This window comes from Centroberyx affinis, unplaced genomic scaffold (genome assembly GCF_046629955.1).
Source record: "Centroberyx affinis isolate AG114_WGS23_722 - 3 ecotype Tasmania unplaced genomic scaffold, CSIRO-AGI_Caff_v1 ptg000739l_1, whole genome shotgun sequence".
Lineage (NCBI taxonomy): Eukaryota > Metazoa > Chordata > Actinopteri > Beryciformes > Berycidae > Centroberyx > Centroberyx affinis.
This window is the reverse complement of record NW_027279352.1, coordinates 328,650-347,157: the sequence shown is the minus strand read 5'-3', so window position 1 is coordinate 347,157 and position 18,508 is coordinate 328,650. Positions and strand designations below refer to the sequence as shown.

General features: G+C 39.2%; 1 protein-coding gene across 1 annotated transcript; it reads right to left on the bottom strand.

The window, feature by feature from the left end:
• Nucleotides 1–301: 301 nt before the first annotated feature.
• LOC139644436 (putative nuclease HARBI1) lies at nt 302–2,328 on the bottom strand. Its single transcript, XM_071519787.1, has 2 exons — nt 1,526–2,328; nt 302–410 (listed from the first exon to the last, which is right to left on the bottom strand). The coding sequence occupies exons 1-2, from the start codon at nt 2,326–2,328 to the stop codon at nt 302–304; spliced, it is 912 nt and encodes a 303-aa protein (XP_071375888.1).
• Between the last annotated feature and the right edge of the window lie 16,180 nt (nt 2,329–18,508).

Here is an 18,508-nt window from a genome sequence, read left to right as displayed (position 1 = left end):
AAAGCGCTGGAAGACAGTGATGTCTCTCCAGAGATGGATGTTCATGATGAGAGCAGTAACGTTACTGTGAATTGCGAAGGTGTGTATTCCACATAAACTACCCATTCATTTATTTATCTATTTAGGCAATTTATTTAGTTAGTTTAACAATAGCTAAATAAACTAATAATAATCAAATCTGCAAATAAACTCTGCTTCTAGTGTAATAACGTTAGGCTAACGTTAAGTCTTGAGAAATTGTCACATAACGGTATAGGCCAGATTTAATGAATTCGCTATTTGATTTCAGACTCGACTGATGTCACTCCTCCACAAAACTGTCACGGCAGCAGTGGAGCAACCAACGAAACAGAGGAGACAGGACGATCTTCAGCAGATGCTGCTTGAGAAGGAAATCCTCAGAGTGGAGGCTGAAACCAAAAAATTACAGAGCAGGAAAAGCTGGAGCTCAAAAAACAGAAAATAACATTAGAAATACAGTTGCTCCAACAACAACTAAATAGGCCTTCCTCTCGTATTTTTGAAGAGGAGGATCGGTCCTATGTGGTTTTGAATTAAATCAACATGATAATAATAATAATAATAATATCAATAAAGTCCACCACAATCTTATGTAAACAATAAAATATTTATTTACAAACATCGCTGTCCATTCTTTATATTTGTTTTCTTTATATGTCCTTTATATTTGGTTTGCAACGAGCAAACATTTAGCCGGGAATTTTTTTGAACTAAAGCAATACATTGGAAATAGTTCGACAAGGAGCTGCTTAAGATGTTTTGAAACCGTAAGAGAGATCTGTCTGAACTTATAAGGCGTTAACAATGTGTGTACGGACTAGTCGTCCACCGACGTCATCATGCAGTGCAGGGACCACAGGGTGCACATCTTCTACCTGCACCGGCTGATGGTGTTGCCTGGGGAGGGGGATCCTCTTGGTGACACAGATGTTGTGGAGGACAGTGCACGCTGCTATTACGGTGCAGACTCTTTCAGGGTGCATCCGCATCCCCCCCCATGAAGGCAGTGAAACCTAGAAAATATAGCTAATGATTAGGGTACTGTCAGGCTCAAATTTCTCTCTAAGTGGCGAGTTTGTTTGTTTATTTAGTCTATTTTTCTTTATCTTTGTCTCTTTCATATTTAGAATTAACATGAGGCGATGATTGCGCTCATATCTTGGTCAGCTCTGCTTTGTGCGGTGATCTGTCCTGATCAATGTATCAGCACCATGGATAGTCATTTTCTGTCTCCCTCTCCCCCCTTCGGTCCATGGTCCTTTATTTTTCAATTTTATTTAGCTTTATCCTGCATTTTCCAAGTTAGGTATCTCCATGTTTACACATTTGTTCAGTTATTCAGCATACATTTACAGACAATTTTAGGCATGAAATTAATAATTCAGAATAAAGACAGCATAAAAGCAATTATTGAAGTTTAAGTGGGAGTAATGGAAGAAATAGGCTAATTATAGTTTCTGTGCAAGGGAAAGTTTTTGTAAGATATGCATATTATGTAGCTTACCTGCGCTTGAGGACTCCGATGCATCGCTCAACAACTGACCTAGTGGTGGCGTGGATGGTGTTATACCGCCGTTCTTGCTCAGTCCTCGGAGCGATTATCGGTGTCATCAGCCAGCGTTTCAGTGGGTAGCCACTGTCGCCGAGGAGCAGCCCGTTTATTCTTCCAGCCTCGAAGTCGTGGTATAACACACTCTCCCGGAGGATGCGTGCATCGTGGGTAGATCCAGGCCATCTTGCCACCAAATTAAAGATGTTATAATTGGCGTCGCAAGCAATCTGAACATTGACTGAATGGTATCCCTTGCGGTTGACATAAAGATACTCATGTTCAGATGGCGCCTGGATCTGGACATGAGTCCCATCGATGCAGCCCACGATGCCAGGAATGCCGGAGGCCTGGCGGAATCGTTGTTTCATCACCGCCGACTCCGCTTCAGTGGGGAGGTGAGCATAACATGCAAGGCGACGGTTCAGTGCCAGTGACACCCTGCGGATGGCCCGACAAGTGGTGGACTTGTGGACTCTGATCATGTCTCCAACTGTGTTTTGAAACGCACCGTTTGCGTAAAAACGAAGTGCCATTAGCAGCTGCAACGCGGGTGACAACGCTGCGTTGTGGTCTGACACAAACTGCAAGTCCGGTGACAGCTCTTCAATAAGTTCAAATAGATCTCTCCTACAGAATCGAAACCTCTCAATCAGCTCCTCCTCATTGTATATGTCCAATGGATTGCTTCTGTCCCTAATAACTCTCTCCTGTCTAAAAGCCTGCTCGTTGTAAAGTCGATATACGAGACGCGCCATTGTCAAGCTGTGCTGTTACTATAGAAACGGCCTAGATTTTGACTTTACGCCTGCTCTTGACTAGGCATAAGATTTACGCCCGGTATTAGTGAGAAGAAGGCTTAAGCCTAGATGGTGCAACCGGCGTAACTATTAGGTCGGACTTAGAACGCCAAGTTACGACTGACTTAGCTTAAGACCAGGCGTAAGCCCTGTTGGTGCAACCGGCCCCTGGTGTGGCAACCAGGCTGACTGCAAGGTACCCTAACCTCTTCACATGGCACTGCATGAACCACCATTTGGAACTGGCTGTATCTGAAGCTGTGGATGAGGTTCTGTCAATCAACCACTTCTTGGATCTTCATGGAGAAGATCCACAATCTCTACAGTCAGTTCAATAAAAATTCACGGGAACTTCTGGAAGCAGCACAAGAAGTGGGCTCACAAGTTCTGAAAATTGGCAGAGTTTTAAATACGCGATGGGTGGTCAGCAGCTTCCGTGCTGTAAAGGTCGTATGAAGAACTCAACAGACACTGGCGTCATTCAAAGACTCTCCAGGAGAGAAACCGGAGGAGGCATTGAAAGCACAGGCTTTGGGACATTTTGGATCGGTTTCGCTGGAGTCAAATGCAAAGCTCACACCAATCAATGCAAAGCAGTTCCTACAAAGTCTGATCAACAACATGGAGAAGCACCTCTCATTTGAAGGTGAAATGCTTCGTGATCTCAGCATTCTGGACACAAGCAACTGGCCAACACCTGGCATACGGCGGAGTCACAAGTGAAACGACTGTGTAGGCGGGTCAAGCAGTTAATGGTATGAGAGATTTCCTTGAGCACCCACACGGTGAGCCTGAAAGCCTAAAACCACTCATACGATGCATGCAGACCATCCCTCACAGCACGGCTGAGTGTGAAAGGGGTTTCAGTCTTATGAATAATGTATGCACGAACAAGAGATCTACAATGTTGTTGTCCAATGTAAATAATTTGATGATGATCAGCATCAACAGGCCCCCTGTAAGTCTTTTCGAGCCAAGGAAGTACGTCAGTACATGGTTGAGAAGCCATCGCTCTGCCATGCAAGCAAGGAGGCAAAGCACACCTCAGATGCCTGAGTACAAACATATTTGGAAAGCTTTGTAGACTACCAGGCTAGTTACCCCCCCCCTACAAACATTATGCTACTGCTCTGTAGTGACCTGTAGCGATACCAGGGAGACCTTTGGAGAAAACCCCAACCTTTCTGTTGCTTTCTTGAATCAACACCAAATGGCCTATCACAACAAGTGGCCATAAAGGTGTCTATTTGACACAATCCACAGCTTCAAAAGTGGTATCTGATAGCAGGAGATGTCTCCCCAAAAGCTCTTGGGGATTAACAACAGGATACTGCGAAGAGGTTTGAAACTTTCTCACACAAGAACTCAGGAATACTAATGAACTATACACTCACACACCCATACCTTTTACACATCTGGATATAGGGAATCATCCTCCTTTCTTCATTTAGAGTACCAGACTGTTCTGATTAATCAAAAGGGACAGTCACCATTGGGTGAGAAAGGGAATACATACCAATGTGTCAATATGAAGGAACAAAAGACTGCTGTTGACACTTACCAGAGTTTCATCACTACCCCCCTCTCTGAAACAGGACAATCATAAATCTTCCCACTCTCCACATTCTTCTTTAAACCTACTTTCAACCCTATACTTCCCAAAATGTTTTTAATGAGTTTATTATGTAGCTTGAAGGATATGCTAAATGTGTTAACTATATATATGTTGAAGTTGTTTAATTAGTAGTAAGTTGTATGGATACACAATGTTGTCTACTTTATTTGAGGAAATAATTGCAATTATATCACTCGCTCTCTTTTGCATGGTACCACACTGCCACCGTGTGGTCATTTATAGCTATGATATGCCAGTACAATATCGACCAAGCTTGATTGTATTAAATGGTTAAATTGTCTTTTTTCATTAGTCACGCAGTTAGAAACACAAGTTACATATATGAGTTAACTTGGTTAAGACTGTATAGCCACAGATTAGACCATGAAGGTTCATTTGATGTCCTTATATTGATGTGCTAGCTATATCATTTCGAATGTAAATTCACAGGTTTTTAGTATTTTGATCAATTGACAACAGTAATTGGTGGAGATGTAAAATACCGGTGTATTATTTTAAAAAGAAATCTGCAACATCGCCACAGTGTTCCACATCCAGAGAGGCCTGTTGTCTACAGCTGTGAAAAGCCGGTAGCGCTGCTTGCCTCGACGTGACAATAATACCAGAGAGCTGTTCCACCCAGCGTCTGCCGTTGCCAGGTAACCGGCCACGCCGAGTCCATCTCTCTGAGCTCAGCGGGACCAGACAACCAATAGCGGAGCCAGGGGGTGGCTGGGGGTGGCCGTGGCCACCTTACGCTGAATCCTGGCCACCCCATTGGCCACCCCAAGCACTGCGTCACTAATGCTTTCCCCTGTGCGGAACCATTCCTGCACTGCCGCAGCACCACTGCCGGTCATTCTGCATAATAATTAGCCTTGTGCTTCTGTTTGTTTTTGAAACTATGAAAGATTTAGAGCCACTGATTGCAGGCCATGAATCTTTCTAACTGCAGGGAGAGTGTGTATTTTCGGAGCAATGGGCGTTTGTTTTCGGGATAACAGGCTGTCGGACAAATGGGCTTTCGGTCCAATGGGACATTTTTCGGACTATTGGGGTTTCGGAATAATGGGCCGTCGGAACAATGGCATGGCACCATTTGCATAAAGTAGCCTACACCTCAACTTTTTCATTCAAAACCAGATAGATCATCATCCTACAATGTGTTGCATTTAAAACTTGCATCAGTGCAGATGGATTAATCAACAACAACAGTGAAGACCCTGGTAAGTTGATCATTTAATATATTTGTGCTTCTGTGGTGATATAATGTAGATATGACCATCTATAGTGTATTTCTATGGTGTTTTCCTGTGAAATACGCGCTGCAGCACGCAGAGAAAATAGACCAGACACCGAAACTGGCTCTACAGATTGCAAGTCCATTATGATTCCTAATGGTGCAGTTGTAAGCATTGGTGCTCATTTAGCAGTCACTGTTGCCTGAGTGAGTGAATGAAAGGTTGAGTGACCCAAAATAGTGACTATTTGGATACGTCGCTGCGCTACGCAGAAAAAAAATGAACAAGACACCGATTTCTGTGCCACCCCAAAGTAAATACTGGACCCAGCCTGGCCACCCCAATGAAAATTGTCTGGCTCCGCCACTGCAGACAACCCGACCGGCAGGACTTCCCAACTGAACAAAGTAGGCTCTGATTATCCACGTTTACTGCTGAGAGTTGATGCAAAAGCGTAGATTCAAATTACCTAAATAGATCAAGAAAGTTAGGCTTTTATAGTTTAATTGTCCTGTAGCTCTCCGCCTTGTTTCTCTGGTTAATTGATCCATACATACCTCCATTTACTGCTACCAATTCTTATTCCCACATTTCATTATCATTTTCCTTTCATCCTTATTTTGTTTCACTGCATTTCATGCCTATTTTAGTCTATAGTTTCAGTGTTTAATTCTGGTGATTAATATCTGCCTTATATTGCTTATCTCATTGAATATGGTTATACTTGAATAGTTAAATAAAAATTCCCATTTATTGCAGAGAAGTTGTCATGTGTTTCCTTACCTGCAGAGTAAAAGTAATCCCTGAACTGAAAAGATTTCACGATCTTTAGATTGATGACTGATTAGTATGAGTAAAGGTCTAATTTCCTTAATTTACGAAGGTGGTGCCCCTACGAGTGTAATTTGATCTCTTGATCAAAATATTAATATTTCTATACCTTCACTAAATTCTAAATTCAATATTTTCGACTCTACACGCTACTGACCCCACCCCTCCCCTTCTTACCCCACCCCAAGGACACTGCCAGCAAACAGAAGACCCTGGACCAGGTGGAACAGGAGCTGGGCCGTGTTCCATCCTTTTTCAAGGGCTTGTGGGCTAACACTCAGTGAACCCAGTATGCATAATTTGATGGTGTTGATAAGTGCCTTTTCAGCCTTCATTTATTAAGGAGTTCTGTCTCTGAAGCTTATTTGTCTTGCAGCAGTTCTTGGATGCTTTCCCCTGCATTTAATCTGATACATAGCCTAAGTTTGACAATGGTTTGGAAGATAAGTGAGCATACTGTTTTAAAGTGTGTAATTGTGCTTGTGAAGATATGGACCACTTCCTGTTTGTGTCCTCACTGCCAAGTTCATAATATTCTGTAATGAAAGAGTGTTTGTGACAAAACTGCAGGAATGTTCACTGTTAATACTGCCATTAAAACTGATAAGCCTATTCAGCTTTCCATTATCGTTAATAATACTTGCACTCTTAAATCGTAATCCATGCTTTGCATTGAAAATTGCCAGCTGATGAACCTCTGCTCCAGGGGCCGTATTCATAAAACATCTAAGGCTAAAAGTAGCTCCTAACTGGCTGAGTTAGATGGTGATTAACACTAAAACAGTAGAAAATCAGTCCAAAGCGTTTAAATCTCCCCAGCTGTAAATGTCATTGGCTGTTAAAGTCTTGTGTTGCTTATAATAAATTGTCGATAACACATACCCAGTCTTTCAGAATGCTCTCAATTATGTGTGGATGCATGTACTGTATGCGTTAGTGAGTGTAGTGGTGCTTATGGGGTGTCGCTCCGGGACGGGTGTGTACGAGGCTGGGAGGGAATCATCACAGTATACCCACTACAATAAACTAGACTACACCACTGCTCCTCACGGTCATTGCACACGTTTTTTTTCTCTTTAGGTCCTTGGACACACAGTCAGAGTTGTATGTTACTCTTAAATATTCATGGTCTGAATATTTACCGTGTATACTGCATATTTTCCAGTCAGATTCTAAATGTTGGTTTAGGTTAATAATTTCCATCAGAGTAGTCCTGACAATATCAAACATTTGGAGTAACCTATGCTAGCTGGGTTTCAGACAAATTGTTTGTTACCAATTTGACCACCTTGAAACTGCACCATTGAATTAACCACTTTAATGTCACAAATGAACACAGACACATAGAATGCTGGTCCATCACTAAACATTTATTAAATACACCATAGAATAATTACACAGACCATATATACCTCCTCTTGGTTTTCCCACACATCAAAGAGTACTGCCGGACGTCGGCACAGTATTTATGGGTGTCTGATGTCATTAGGCTATACCATTATGTGGGAAGGTTTCTGTTTTTGAGAGCATGCTTGTCCTTTGTTATTTTGTGATGTTTTGATTTTTGACTAAAAGTTTGCCTGTGTGTTAGGTGAAACTTCATACCACCCTGGACTAGTAAAGTGGTATGGTCTTGGGAGTGGAGGCTTGACTGAGGCCTGTATTTAAGCAGTCTGTGCTCAGACATGAGAGAGAGAGGCTGTGGGCACAATGCTGGATGCTCTGTCCCAACTATCAGTTTATTGATGTGAGCAAACTTAAAGCTGTCTGATTGATATATCGAGCTTGATTTGACAAAGTCTGATTAGATGTTTTTCTTTTCATATTTATATATTGAACTATTCATGTTTATATGCCATCCAGGCATTTTCTAATTTTTGATTTTCATCCTAAATAAACCGGTAAAGAGCATTCAGGATTGTCATCGTTCCTGTTGCCTAGGGCACACAACGACATTTCACAAAACACAACATTTCAGAAAACAACATTTCACAAAACACAACATTTCACAAAACACATTGACATTTCACAAAACAACATTTCACAAAACACGACATTTCACAAAACACAACAACATTACCCTAGTGTATAATAGGGTGTATTAAAAGAAGGTTTGAGTTGCAAGTAAGTGGTTGTGTTTCAGTATTTTTCAGGAAGTAGCAGATCAAGAGCCTGGCATCTTCAGCAGTCCTGCAGCCATTGTCACCATCATAGCTGACAGCGAAGATATCAACATGGTACCATATCATCCTCGCGAAGTGAAGCTCGTCCTTGAGCAGGTAGTTATGCAGGGAATGCAATGCTGGTCTGATGCACTGCTGTACTTACATGGGCTGCTGTATGTGCTCCAATTAGAATATCCCAAGAGCATGAGAAACAGTTTTGTTGAATGTGAGTAAAGGTGTTTGTATTGGCAAAATATGTGGGCATAACAATCAAGCAATGGTGTGCTTAAAACCTGTTCCAAATGGTGGAACCATTTTGTACTGTTGAAGTTTTCTTTTTTTGTTATTTAAGTTTTTATTGAACTTTTTTTTTTTTTTTAAGGAACATTAATACAAATAAACAAGTACGAAAGATCATCTCTGCAGCGTTCATAAGTAAGATTCAAAAGTCCGTCAGCACAGCATCAGTCCTTGAAGGAGTCGCCAAGTGACCCAATCCACAGATCAAACCTGGAAACAAAAGAAAAGTCCCTGTGGCACAACCAAAACAAAAACAAAAACAAGAGCCCACTCCTTCCACCTGTACGCTAATTCAGTGAAAAAGAAATACTCATAATATTAATGAAACATGAGACATACATTTAAAAAGCAAATAAATTCCTCAAAAGTATAGTGTCTGACTCCTATGACATGTTTTCTCCTTTTATGAAAGACAAAAACTGATTCCAGACAAGCAAATACGATTCTTTACAGTTATGCAAGTTGGCTATCATTAACTCAAATGACGCGTTCTCTGTCATTAACTTAACCCACTCTCTATATTCAGGTCTAATTTGGCTTTTCCAGTTACAGAGGATAACCCTAGCAGCCGAAATAAAGCCTGTTAGGGCTGGAGCAAATGCTGGTTTGAAAATCTTGGGTAAACACGACCAGGCAAAGTTGAATTGATTCAGGCACAGGTAGACCTAGCCACTCCTGTATTATTTTGATTATCTCTCTCCAGAAAGGCAGTACCAGAGGGCAGGCCCACATTGCATGGAGAAATGTACTGTTTAAGTTTTTAAAAAATGTTAGTGTTGGCAGAAAATGGAAAAGATAGAACCATTGTTTACTGCTCCAGTATGTTGGTTGAGAACTGAAAGCAGTGATTTTCTATTGTAGTACACTGTATGTACAGCACATACAGTGCTGTGAAAACGTTTGTACACCCCTTGACTTTTATCACAATTTGTTGGGCTACAAAATGATTTTAAAATGAAATCATTTGGGGTTTTTTGTGTAAGACCTATACAATGCTTTCTATTACACTAAAGTCATGAGAAAATGTTATATATTTTTATTAACTTACAAAATTCAAATAAATGAAAAACAGGGTGTGCAAAAGTAAGTACAATCAAATAATTTGATTTTAAAATCATTTTGTAGCCCAACAAATTGTGATAAAACTCAAGGGGTGTACAAACTTTTTCACAGCACTGTATACTCTCGCACGTACACTCACTCACTCACTCTCACACACACACACACACACACACACACACACACACACCTAGAGCTGTTCTGGATGTCCTTGTTGGAATTGGGATATTGGAATCAGCACTGACTTGCAGTGTGAACTTCTTTATATTTATGTTCTATGGATCACTTGTGAATGTGAATTTTTCCCATTTACTTTTTTTTTTTTTTACCACTGACTACAGAAAACTGTAAACTGATTTCCTAAATTAAATTTATATTTCCTATATTAAATTTATGATGCCTCCTGGTGAGGCTGTGCATATATTATTTATGTATATATGTCATATATTTTTTATATTGTCAATAAAAAATTTCAATTCAATTCAATTCAAATAAAATGTTTCAGAAAAGGTGGCTGTTGTCAGACTTCCATTTGTTGTCACATTACCTAATTGAAGAAATGTTTTACTTATGAAATTGCCATTGTTGAAAAAGTATAATAATAATCTTTTAAAAATGTTTTGCATATTTTGTTGTAATGGCATAGAATCTGCAGTAAATGAACAGAACTTTAGGATTTGCATAATTTTAGTTAATATGAAGTTAAAAAAAAATGTGTTTAAACTACGCTGCTTTTTCAGGTTAACTGTAATAAATATTTTTTAGTGCAAGGTGTTTCCATAATTTTTTTGAGTTATATAAACAGGTAAAAATCAATTTAACATAACATGGTTTGTTTTAGTAGATAGATCAAAATATATATGTGAAAAGAACCAAATAAAATGTGCTGTGTTAAAATCCAATTACTCAGCTCAACATGAGAAGTTGTGTTGACATAACAGCACTTTGTACAACAGGGTAGATTTAGTTTCCAAACTCAAATCTATTGTGTTTAATGAAGACATTAAAATGAGTGGTGTCCAGTCGAAGCGATTGTGTTCAGAAAACATAAAATATATAGTTCAAACCTATGTTAAAAAATTGTGGCAACAAGATTAAAAAAACTTTTGTTAATAGCACTTAATCATGTGATTAAAAAATATGGGTTGAATTGACACAAATCTGCAGTCAGATAAGGGTCCTGTGACACATTAACTTTGTGTCAGGACTGCTCAAAACTTCTATGTTACTATACAGGCTTGTTTTGTGTGCAAGCCATTTCTCTAAACTTTTTCATAGAGTGAGCAAATTGGGGTGCATTTGGTTTTACAGTGTAGGTACTGATAACTACATGATACCGTCTGTTAGGCATAGTTATAACTCTGATTACCTCTGAGGTTCTTCACTGGGAAATTATCCAAATGTCCTGTAAGGACCGGGTAGCAGTTGATAATTATTAATTAATTGAACTGAAGAGAGTGTGTGAATCAGATGAGGACTTTACAAAACAGAAGGATAAGATGATGACAACATTTAAAACGAGAAGTCAAAACATTTTTCAAGAGGAAAGCTGTGGCTCAGGAGGTAGAGCGGGTCTTCTGCTAATCAGATGGTCGGTGGTTCGATCCCCGGCTCCTCCAGTCTGCATGTCGAAGTGTCCTTGGGCAAGATATTGAACCCCAAATTGTGCTCCCGATGGTTGCGCCAGCACCCTGCGTGGTAGCTTGCCGCCATTGGTGTATGAATGTGTGTGTGAATGGGTGAACGTAGGCATTGTTATAAAGCGCTTTGAGTGGTCGGTAGACTAGAAAAGCACTATACAAATGCAGTCCATTTACCATTTACCAAAAATGACTCAGTGGTATATGTTTCTAAATATACACCACACAGTAAAGCAATTAAAGAAATTATACTTGAGCATTGGCGAATACTAGAGACAGACCCAAAACTATACAATATCCTCCTCTTTTCTCTTATAAGAGATGTGAAAACATTAAAGATTAAGTGGTGCGTTCAGACATGTATGTCCCTCCTAAGCCTTATTTCTAACCTAAAACAGGTTGCTATAGGTGTCAGAATTGCACCCATTGCAATAACATCATAGAGGTAAACAGTTTCACACACCCATGGATGGGTAAGAGATTTTTCAATAGAAACAGAATCACCTGCACCTGGTGGTGCAGGTGATTTATTATTTGAAAAGTTTATGTGGAATTGGGTATATTAGTAAAAGTACAGGACCACTTATAATAAGACTGGGTGAACATAAGAGCGCCATTAGGTGGAATGATGTCACATCCCCTTTAACAAGGCATTTTCAAAGAGTGCCACTCAGTGGCCAGTTTAAAATGCATGGATATTGAATCTTTATTCAATTTCTATGTTGTCTAGATAAAGTATGCAAATTCTTCCATGCACCCTGTGGTTGCCTTAGTCATAGAGTGAAGCTACCTCCAGTGAAGCCACTTCTCAGAGGGCTGAACAAGTTCATGACTTGCCAGTGGTGGGAAAGGTTGTGAGTTCAATTCCTGGGTGATGCTGAGTGCCTACTCTCTAATTCACGCAGCATTGTGCTATGTGAATTAGAGACATATGTTTTCAAACATATTTCAAGGTTTTAATAATGATCTTAATCTTATTATTTCTTTCTCCAAACACTTATTTTTCTTTACTTTTTCTTTTTCCTCTTATGCTGGCCAGACCTGTTTATAGCAGTTAGTAGTATTCATGTTACCAGCAAAACGAGACTGTAGACTGTAGATTAAGTTTGGTTTTCACCTAAAGGTTATCTCATTGCAGTATGGATTTGCTTTCATTTCTAGCAAATGGGTTGAGAAGTAATGCTGTTTAGCATGACATGAAAAGACTAATGTAGCAAAACTTAGGGATGAATACTTCCAAAGTAGTTCAAAGTAGCCTTGTGTCCTCAGCTAAAAAAGGCCAAAGTGTTGTCTGACAAATAAATCAGTCATTAGCCTAATTAAATTATATTGCGTGACCTGTAAAACTGGCACACAAGGTTACAATGGTTACAATGGTTATGGTACATTTCTCTTGCTGGGTCAGGTCGGGCTTTTGCCTGGTTTTCTCCTAGGTCATGAGGTGGGTCAGTTGATTATAAATTAACTCTCGTGGACAGCTGATGGAATATAATGTCTAGCATGGCATTTGGACCTGCATTTATCTCGCTTTAGGCTACTTTACAAATCCCGGTTCTGCTACGCCTTTTCTATAAAGTTGAGAGGTGGCTCCTTTACTGGCATGTCATCTTCACATAGAATTTTATTTATCAGGGGTCCAAACACTGCAGCTGCTGGAACCCTATTATATTTGCTGGAATTCTTCTTCTCCACTTAAAGTGTTTGCAGCTCAAAAACTACAGCAACCTTATTTGGCAGGTGGGTTCCAATGGCTCCCACTACTCAGGCAACAAGAACTACACCAATTGGTCGTGTGGTGGTGCCGTAACAAGCAACTTTACATTTTGGCCAATATCCTCTAAATATTTGTCATAGAGAGAACATTTTTGCGTCCATAGATTAGGGCTGCACAATTAATCATACTACAGTTTCACAATTGCTTACACACATTTTCTGAAACTAAGGCTCATTTTCTCAAAATCTAAACACAAAAACACTGACGCAAAATGCAAAACTCCACAAATCTCTTGCACAAGGAAACACTGCATTCAAAACTATGTTATCTCTTTCAGTAACACTTTACAATAAGGGTCACTAAGTTAAGGGTTAGGTAATGCTTAATAAGCATTAACTAACCCTTAATTAACAGTTAACTAATGTATCTGGTAATCATTTACTAATGGTGTTCATGTTAACTAAGGTATTAATTTATACATGATTTAATAGTCATCTTTATAAACTATTAAATAATATATAAATTAATACCTTAGTTAACATGAACACCATTAGTAAATTACACATTATTTCAATGTTAATTAAGCATTAACTAACCCTTAACTTAGTGACCCTTATAAAGTGTTACCTCTCTTTCTCTCAAAATATAATTTTGCATCAAAATGACACACATAAGCCATCATATGAATACATCTTTCTAACAACTAACCACACTGATGTGCTCAATGAAAAACACTACTATGAATATCTATAAGCCTTTTGATTTTCAAAGTTGCACTTATGCACAGTAGCCTGTTGTAGAAGACTGGCAATCTGCTATTGGGTGGTTTTTGGTGCCAGGTGATGTCACCTTCTATAGAGTACAACAGGTGGTAACATCACCTGGCACCAAAGATCAGCCAATAGCAGATGGTCAGTTCAGTACCCTACTTTTCACCGGTAGATGTCAGGCTTCACCACAAATCAATGGGTGTGGTTTAGTTACTCTTTAAGCAATTAATTGCAGCCTCTGCAATTTGGAAATTGTGATTTCAAATTTTGTTTAGATTAATTGTTCAGCTCTAATGAAAAGGATCACCAGCTACAAACAGTCAGGTCCAGCTGTGGAGGGGAACCATGGCTTGACCTGACTGGCCATGTTCTTTGACTTCCCCAGTGCCTTCAACACCATCCGGCTCCCCTGCTGGCAGAGAAGCTCTCTGAGATGCATGTAGACCACGACCTCGTGGCCTGGATCCTGGACTACCTCACCGGCAGGCTGAGGTAGGTACGTCCGGGTGCAGGGCTGCCTGTCAGACGTGGTGGTGGGCAACACCGGCGCACCCCAAGGAACCATACTGTCACCATTTCTATTCACCCTCTACACCTTCCGCTTCAACTCTGTTTTGGATTTTTACAGTTAAAACAATTCAACCAAGGGGTATGAATAATGAATTTCTCCTAAATCTAATGTTGTAGACCCTCTGTTTTTGTATGTTATCTGTAACCAATATTAATGACTCAAAAGATGATGCTGTGATTGGTTATTTGGATAAACATTTTGACCTTCTTCCTAAATACTCAATATAATACTGTAGATTATATTGATGTATGGTATCTATAACTAATATTAATGATTCGAAAGATGATGTTGTGATTGTTTTTTTGGATAAATATTGATTTTTTTCTTTATGTATGGTAGTTTTTGGTTTTGGTATTGATGTGTACTATTTCTAACCAACAGTGATGATCCAAGGGACTATGCTGTGATTGGTTAATTGAACTAATGGACCCATTGTATCCACCTGTGTAGTGGTTCTTTTGTTCAGTGTGTTTGTTGTACTGCTCACTTTGCTCTGATGATGACCTAAGGCTGAAAACTCAGCAATAAAGTGCTGTGTATTGCAAGGCAGTGTGCATGGAGTCTTTCTGTTCTATTTAGTCCTGTCTTTATCCTTTTGCACCTACCAAGAAGATTTTGAAGGTGTGCAGATAGCTTTATAATGGAGTGGTAAGGAAATGGCCATTCGTCTGAATATCAGGCTAGCACAACGCACTTGAAACCCTAATAAGACAAACAAAAAGTAATAGGGCCTACAAGAACAATAGGGTGCCCCGAAAAAGATCCGGTCAAAAACAGTAGTTTCCAGCAAAAAAAAAACAGGCCAGATTAGGCTGCATTGGTACAGTGTTTTTAATTGCATTGTGCATTGTTTTTTTTGCAATAAGACAGAGTGCCGAGGACTTTATTTTTTGCTGGGAACTACGTGTTTATGACTCATTCTACACTAGGAAACCAATGCAGCACTGCTTTCCGTTCATTTTTTGTCTATGCATGTTTGACAAACAAACTTTTGAGCATGTCAGTTAAAAAAAAAAAACATCATACACCATATTTCTTACTCTCAGGAAGAGACATTTATTAATTTAGTTATTAAATTAAATTACCTATTAAATCCGCTATTACATTGTACTCCACTTAATAAATTCATAATAATAGCAGTAGTCATGTTACTTCCTTCACATAATAACATAGTACAATATGATACAGGATGTATACATGGACCAAACCCCTAAATCCCAGAGCTGCAAACTGGTAGAAATGTGGTTGTTTTACAAGCTAATACCGTGAGGAATCATTTTCTATCAAAAAAAGAGAACTGAACTTTGCATTAAACTTTTTGAGGGTTGTGTGAGATGTTGTCTGATGTTCATCTATTGGTCTGCTCATTAGCCATCAATCAATGGTTCAGCAATGTTCCAATGGAGAGTTCTGGGAAGTAAAGCCACCTCACCCATTTACCTATGGAAAATAGATGTCTTTAAGGCACAACAAAGCAAATTATTGGAGGCAGCAAAAGGAGATTAGTGAAGCAGGAAGTCATCCATGTGAAAACACCAAATAAACCACTGATGTAGAAAACAAATCAATGCAAACAAATTAATATGAATCACTACACAGCAAAGCTATGAGGTGGATGCTGTTAACTGAAAAGTAATAAATTCTGACAACTTGCGTTCTCAGAATTTATTACTATTCAATGTCCCTTGCCCTTCCACGGAATTTGGGAGATGGCGTTTAGTTATTATGTTCCACGGTCCTGGAATCAGTTCCAGAAAGATGCAAATCTGGATCACTTCATCCTTCTGGCCTATTGCAGTCTTTAAAAACAGAGGTTTGCAGCTGTTTTACTTGAGAATGTATACTGTGTAATTATATTATGGATTCACCCCACCCACCGTTGCCGTCTCGTCCGCCGCCGCATCTTTTCAAATTTGGTATGGACATTGATGACCCCTAGAGGAAGAACTCTATTGATTTTGATATGTTCATGATAGGGATGTAACGATATATCGTGGGACGATATTTCGCGATCCAAAAACATAACGATAGGCATCGTGGAGATGAAAAATAGTTCGCGATATCAAGTAGCCTACAGCTTATCAATTAGCTGCGCAACCAAAATGTAGACTACTCTTTGTTTTCATTTACATACTTTAAATGGCAGAGGAAGATCCTAGATCCTACTAGTTTGGTTTGCCTGACTGGCGTTATGACGTCATTGACACCAACGTTCACCGACGTTCACTCGAGACCCGGACGAGCCAGGTGTGGAGCATGCAACAGGAAATTGAAATACACCTGTTACGTTAGGTAACATTATCATCGTTATTTTGAAAGAGACGGAGGTAAATGTTGTGAGACATTCTTACATTTTCTATCCTGTTCCCATAGATATTAAATGATTGTTCCTACCAGTTCTGCGGTCTCGGCCCGGCCCAAATGTCGTGGTTGAAAGTATCAAGTCCATGCGATGGAAAAAGAGACGCCGCTGTCTGTGGCGGTTTATTAAGATCTTATGGATAAATTGACGCCTCTGATTACTGGTGTTAGTGGTGTCAAGTAAACTGAAAACACAGGCAGTGGTAGCCGCCATATTGGTTTGAAGTAAACGTTACTATGGTTACAGAGATTATCCGTACAGACAGTGGTAATTTACTCCTCTCTGCTCCAGTGTGACCAGACAGATGCAAATTCATTCTCATTCATAAATTCGGTTGTCACTACCAAATTCTGGCAGTGTGTCAAAGGTGTCAGCTGCTGCCTGAAAATGTTGACATGCTAATTTTCTTAAAAAAATAAATAAAAATAAAGCATGAAAATCAGTGTCTGAACATATTTGTTGTTTTCATTTAAGTTTAAGTTTTGTGGCCTGCCTGACCAACTAAGGTGTTTGGAGAATGTTAGATCAACCATGTTCAGACATTTGCACAAATTGTAAAGAGGACATCCTTGTTTAGACATTTTATTTTAATTTACAATTTGTTTCATTTAGACAAGCATCCGCTGTCAAAAGCTGATTTATTTTATTCAACAGATTCCATTATTTGCTTTTTGCACTGAAAAATATATAACAAAGAAAGAAACCATTATAAAATAAACTATAGGAATAGGTTAAACTTCAAGTTAAAAAATCTGTTTTTTTGACATTTTATGTCTAAGCAATAAGCAAAGAATCTTCTACAGTCATTTGTTTCCATTTAAACTTTGTTAAAAATATCGTCATTGTATCGAACCGTGAAGCCTGTACTGTGTATCGTACCGAACCATGAGCTGAGTGTATCGTTACACCCCTAGTTTATGATTATAATATCTATTATGAATTAACTGATTAAATGAATCTCCATGCTATTTGGACCCATATCTCACCAATGGTGCATTATATTGTATTGAAATTTGTCAGGAGAACTGTTTAGGCAATTATGGAGATTTGTATGAAGTTTGCACTTTCTGTGATTATTATTAATAAATAAATAAATTAGTTTTTGTACTGTTACTTTTTTGTTATTAGGGGCAGCTCCACTGCTGGTCCCTGCTGCCAGCCCCTAACGTTGGGTTTTTCATTTAATCAAAAATTGAGCCCACAGCTTATCAAAATGTCTGACTGTAAATGGTACTGTACACAGCCACGGTGAATTGCTGCTTACTCGATGTCCAATCATCATGTAAAAAATAAAAAAATATTTTCCTGTCTTGGTAGATGAAACATACAAAATTTCAGACTTCTATCTGAAAAACTGAATTTTTAAAAATGTATTTCTGCCCTTATGGAAACCATTGTAGTCAATGGAAAATAGAGCATCTTTAAACATCAGTTTTTCGCTCATGAAGCATTCCATACTTGTACAAATAAATTACAGACATCTCTATGTTGTCTAGATAAAGTACGCAAATTCTCAGAATTTTATGTTGAAAACTGAATATTTGACATTATTATCTGCCTTAATATGGATGGACAGATCTTATCATGCCGCCTGCTGGTTGCCTCAGTCATAGTGTGATGCCTCCTCTCTTCAAACCACCAATAGATAGCTCAACAAGTTCATGAGTTGCCCTTGGTGTCAAAGGTTGTGAGTTTGAGTCCTGGGTGATGCTGAGTAAATTCGCTTTGTTTGCTGTAACTCTCTTTTTCCTCTTAACGCTACATGTGGCCGGCCCTGTCCATGACTGCTTGCAGTCCTAGTTATTTATTATTATTAGGGGCCAGGCAGCTCTGCTGCCGGTCCCTCTTGTATTTGCCAATGTTATTATTA

Bases quoted from the DNA above. Each gene is read 5' to 3' on its own strand.
- LOC139644436 (XM_071519787.1), bottom strand. From the start codon at position 2,328: ATGGCGCGTCTCGTATATCGACTTTACAACGAGCAGGCTTTTAGACAG. The intron at 411-1,525 runs GTAAGCTACATA...TTTTGGTTTCAG, and splicing joins ATCGGAGTCCTCAAGCGCAG to CCTCCACTCTGAGGATTTCC.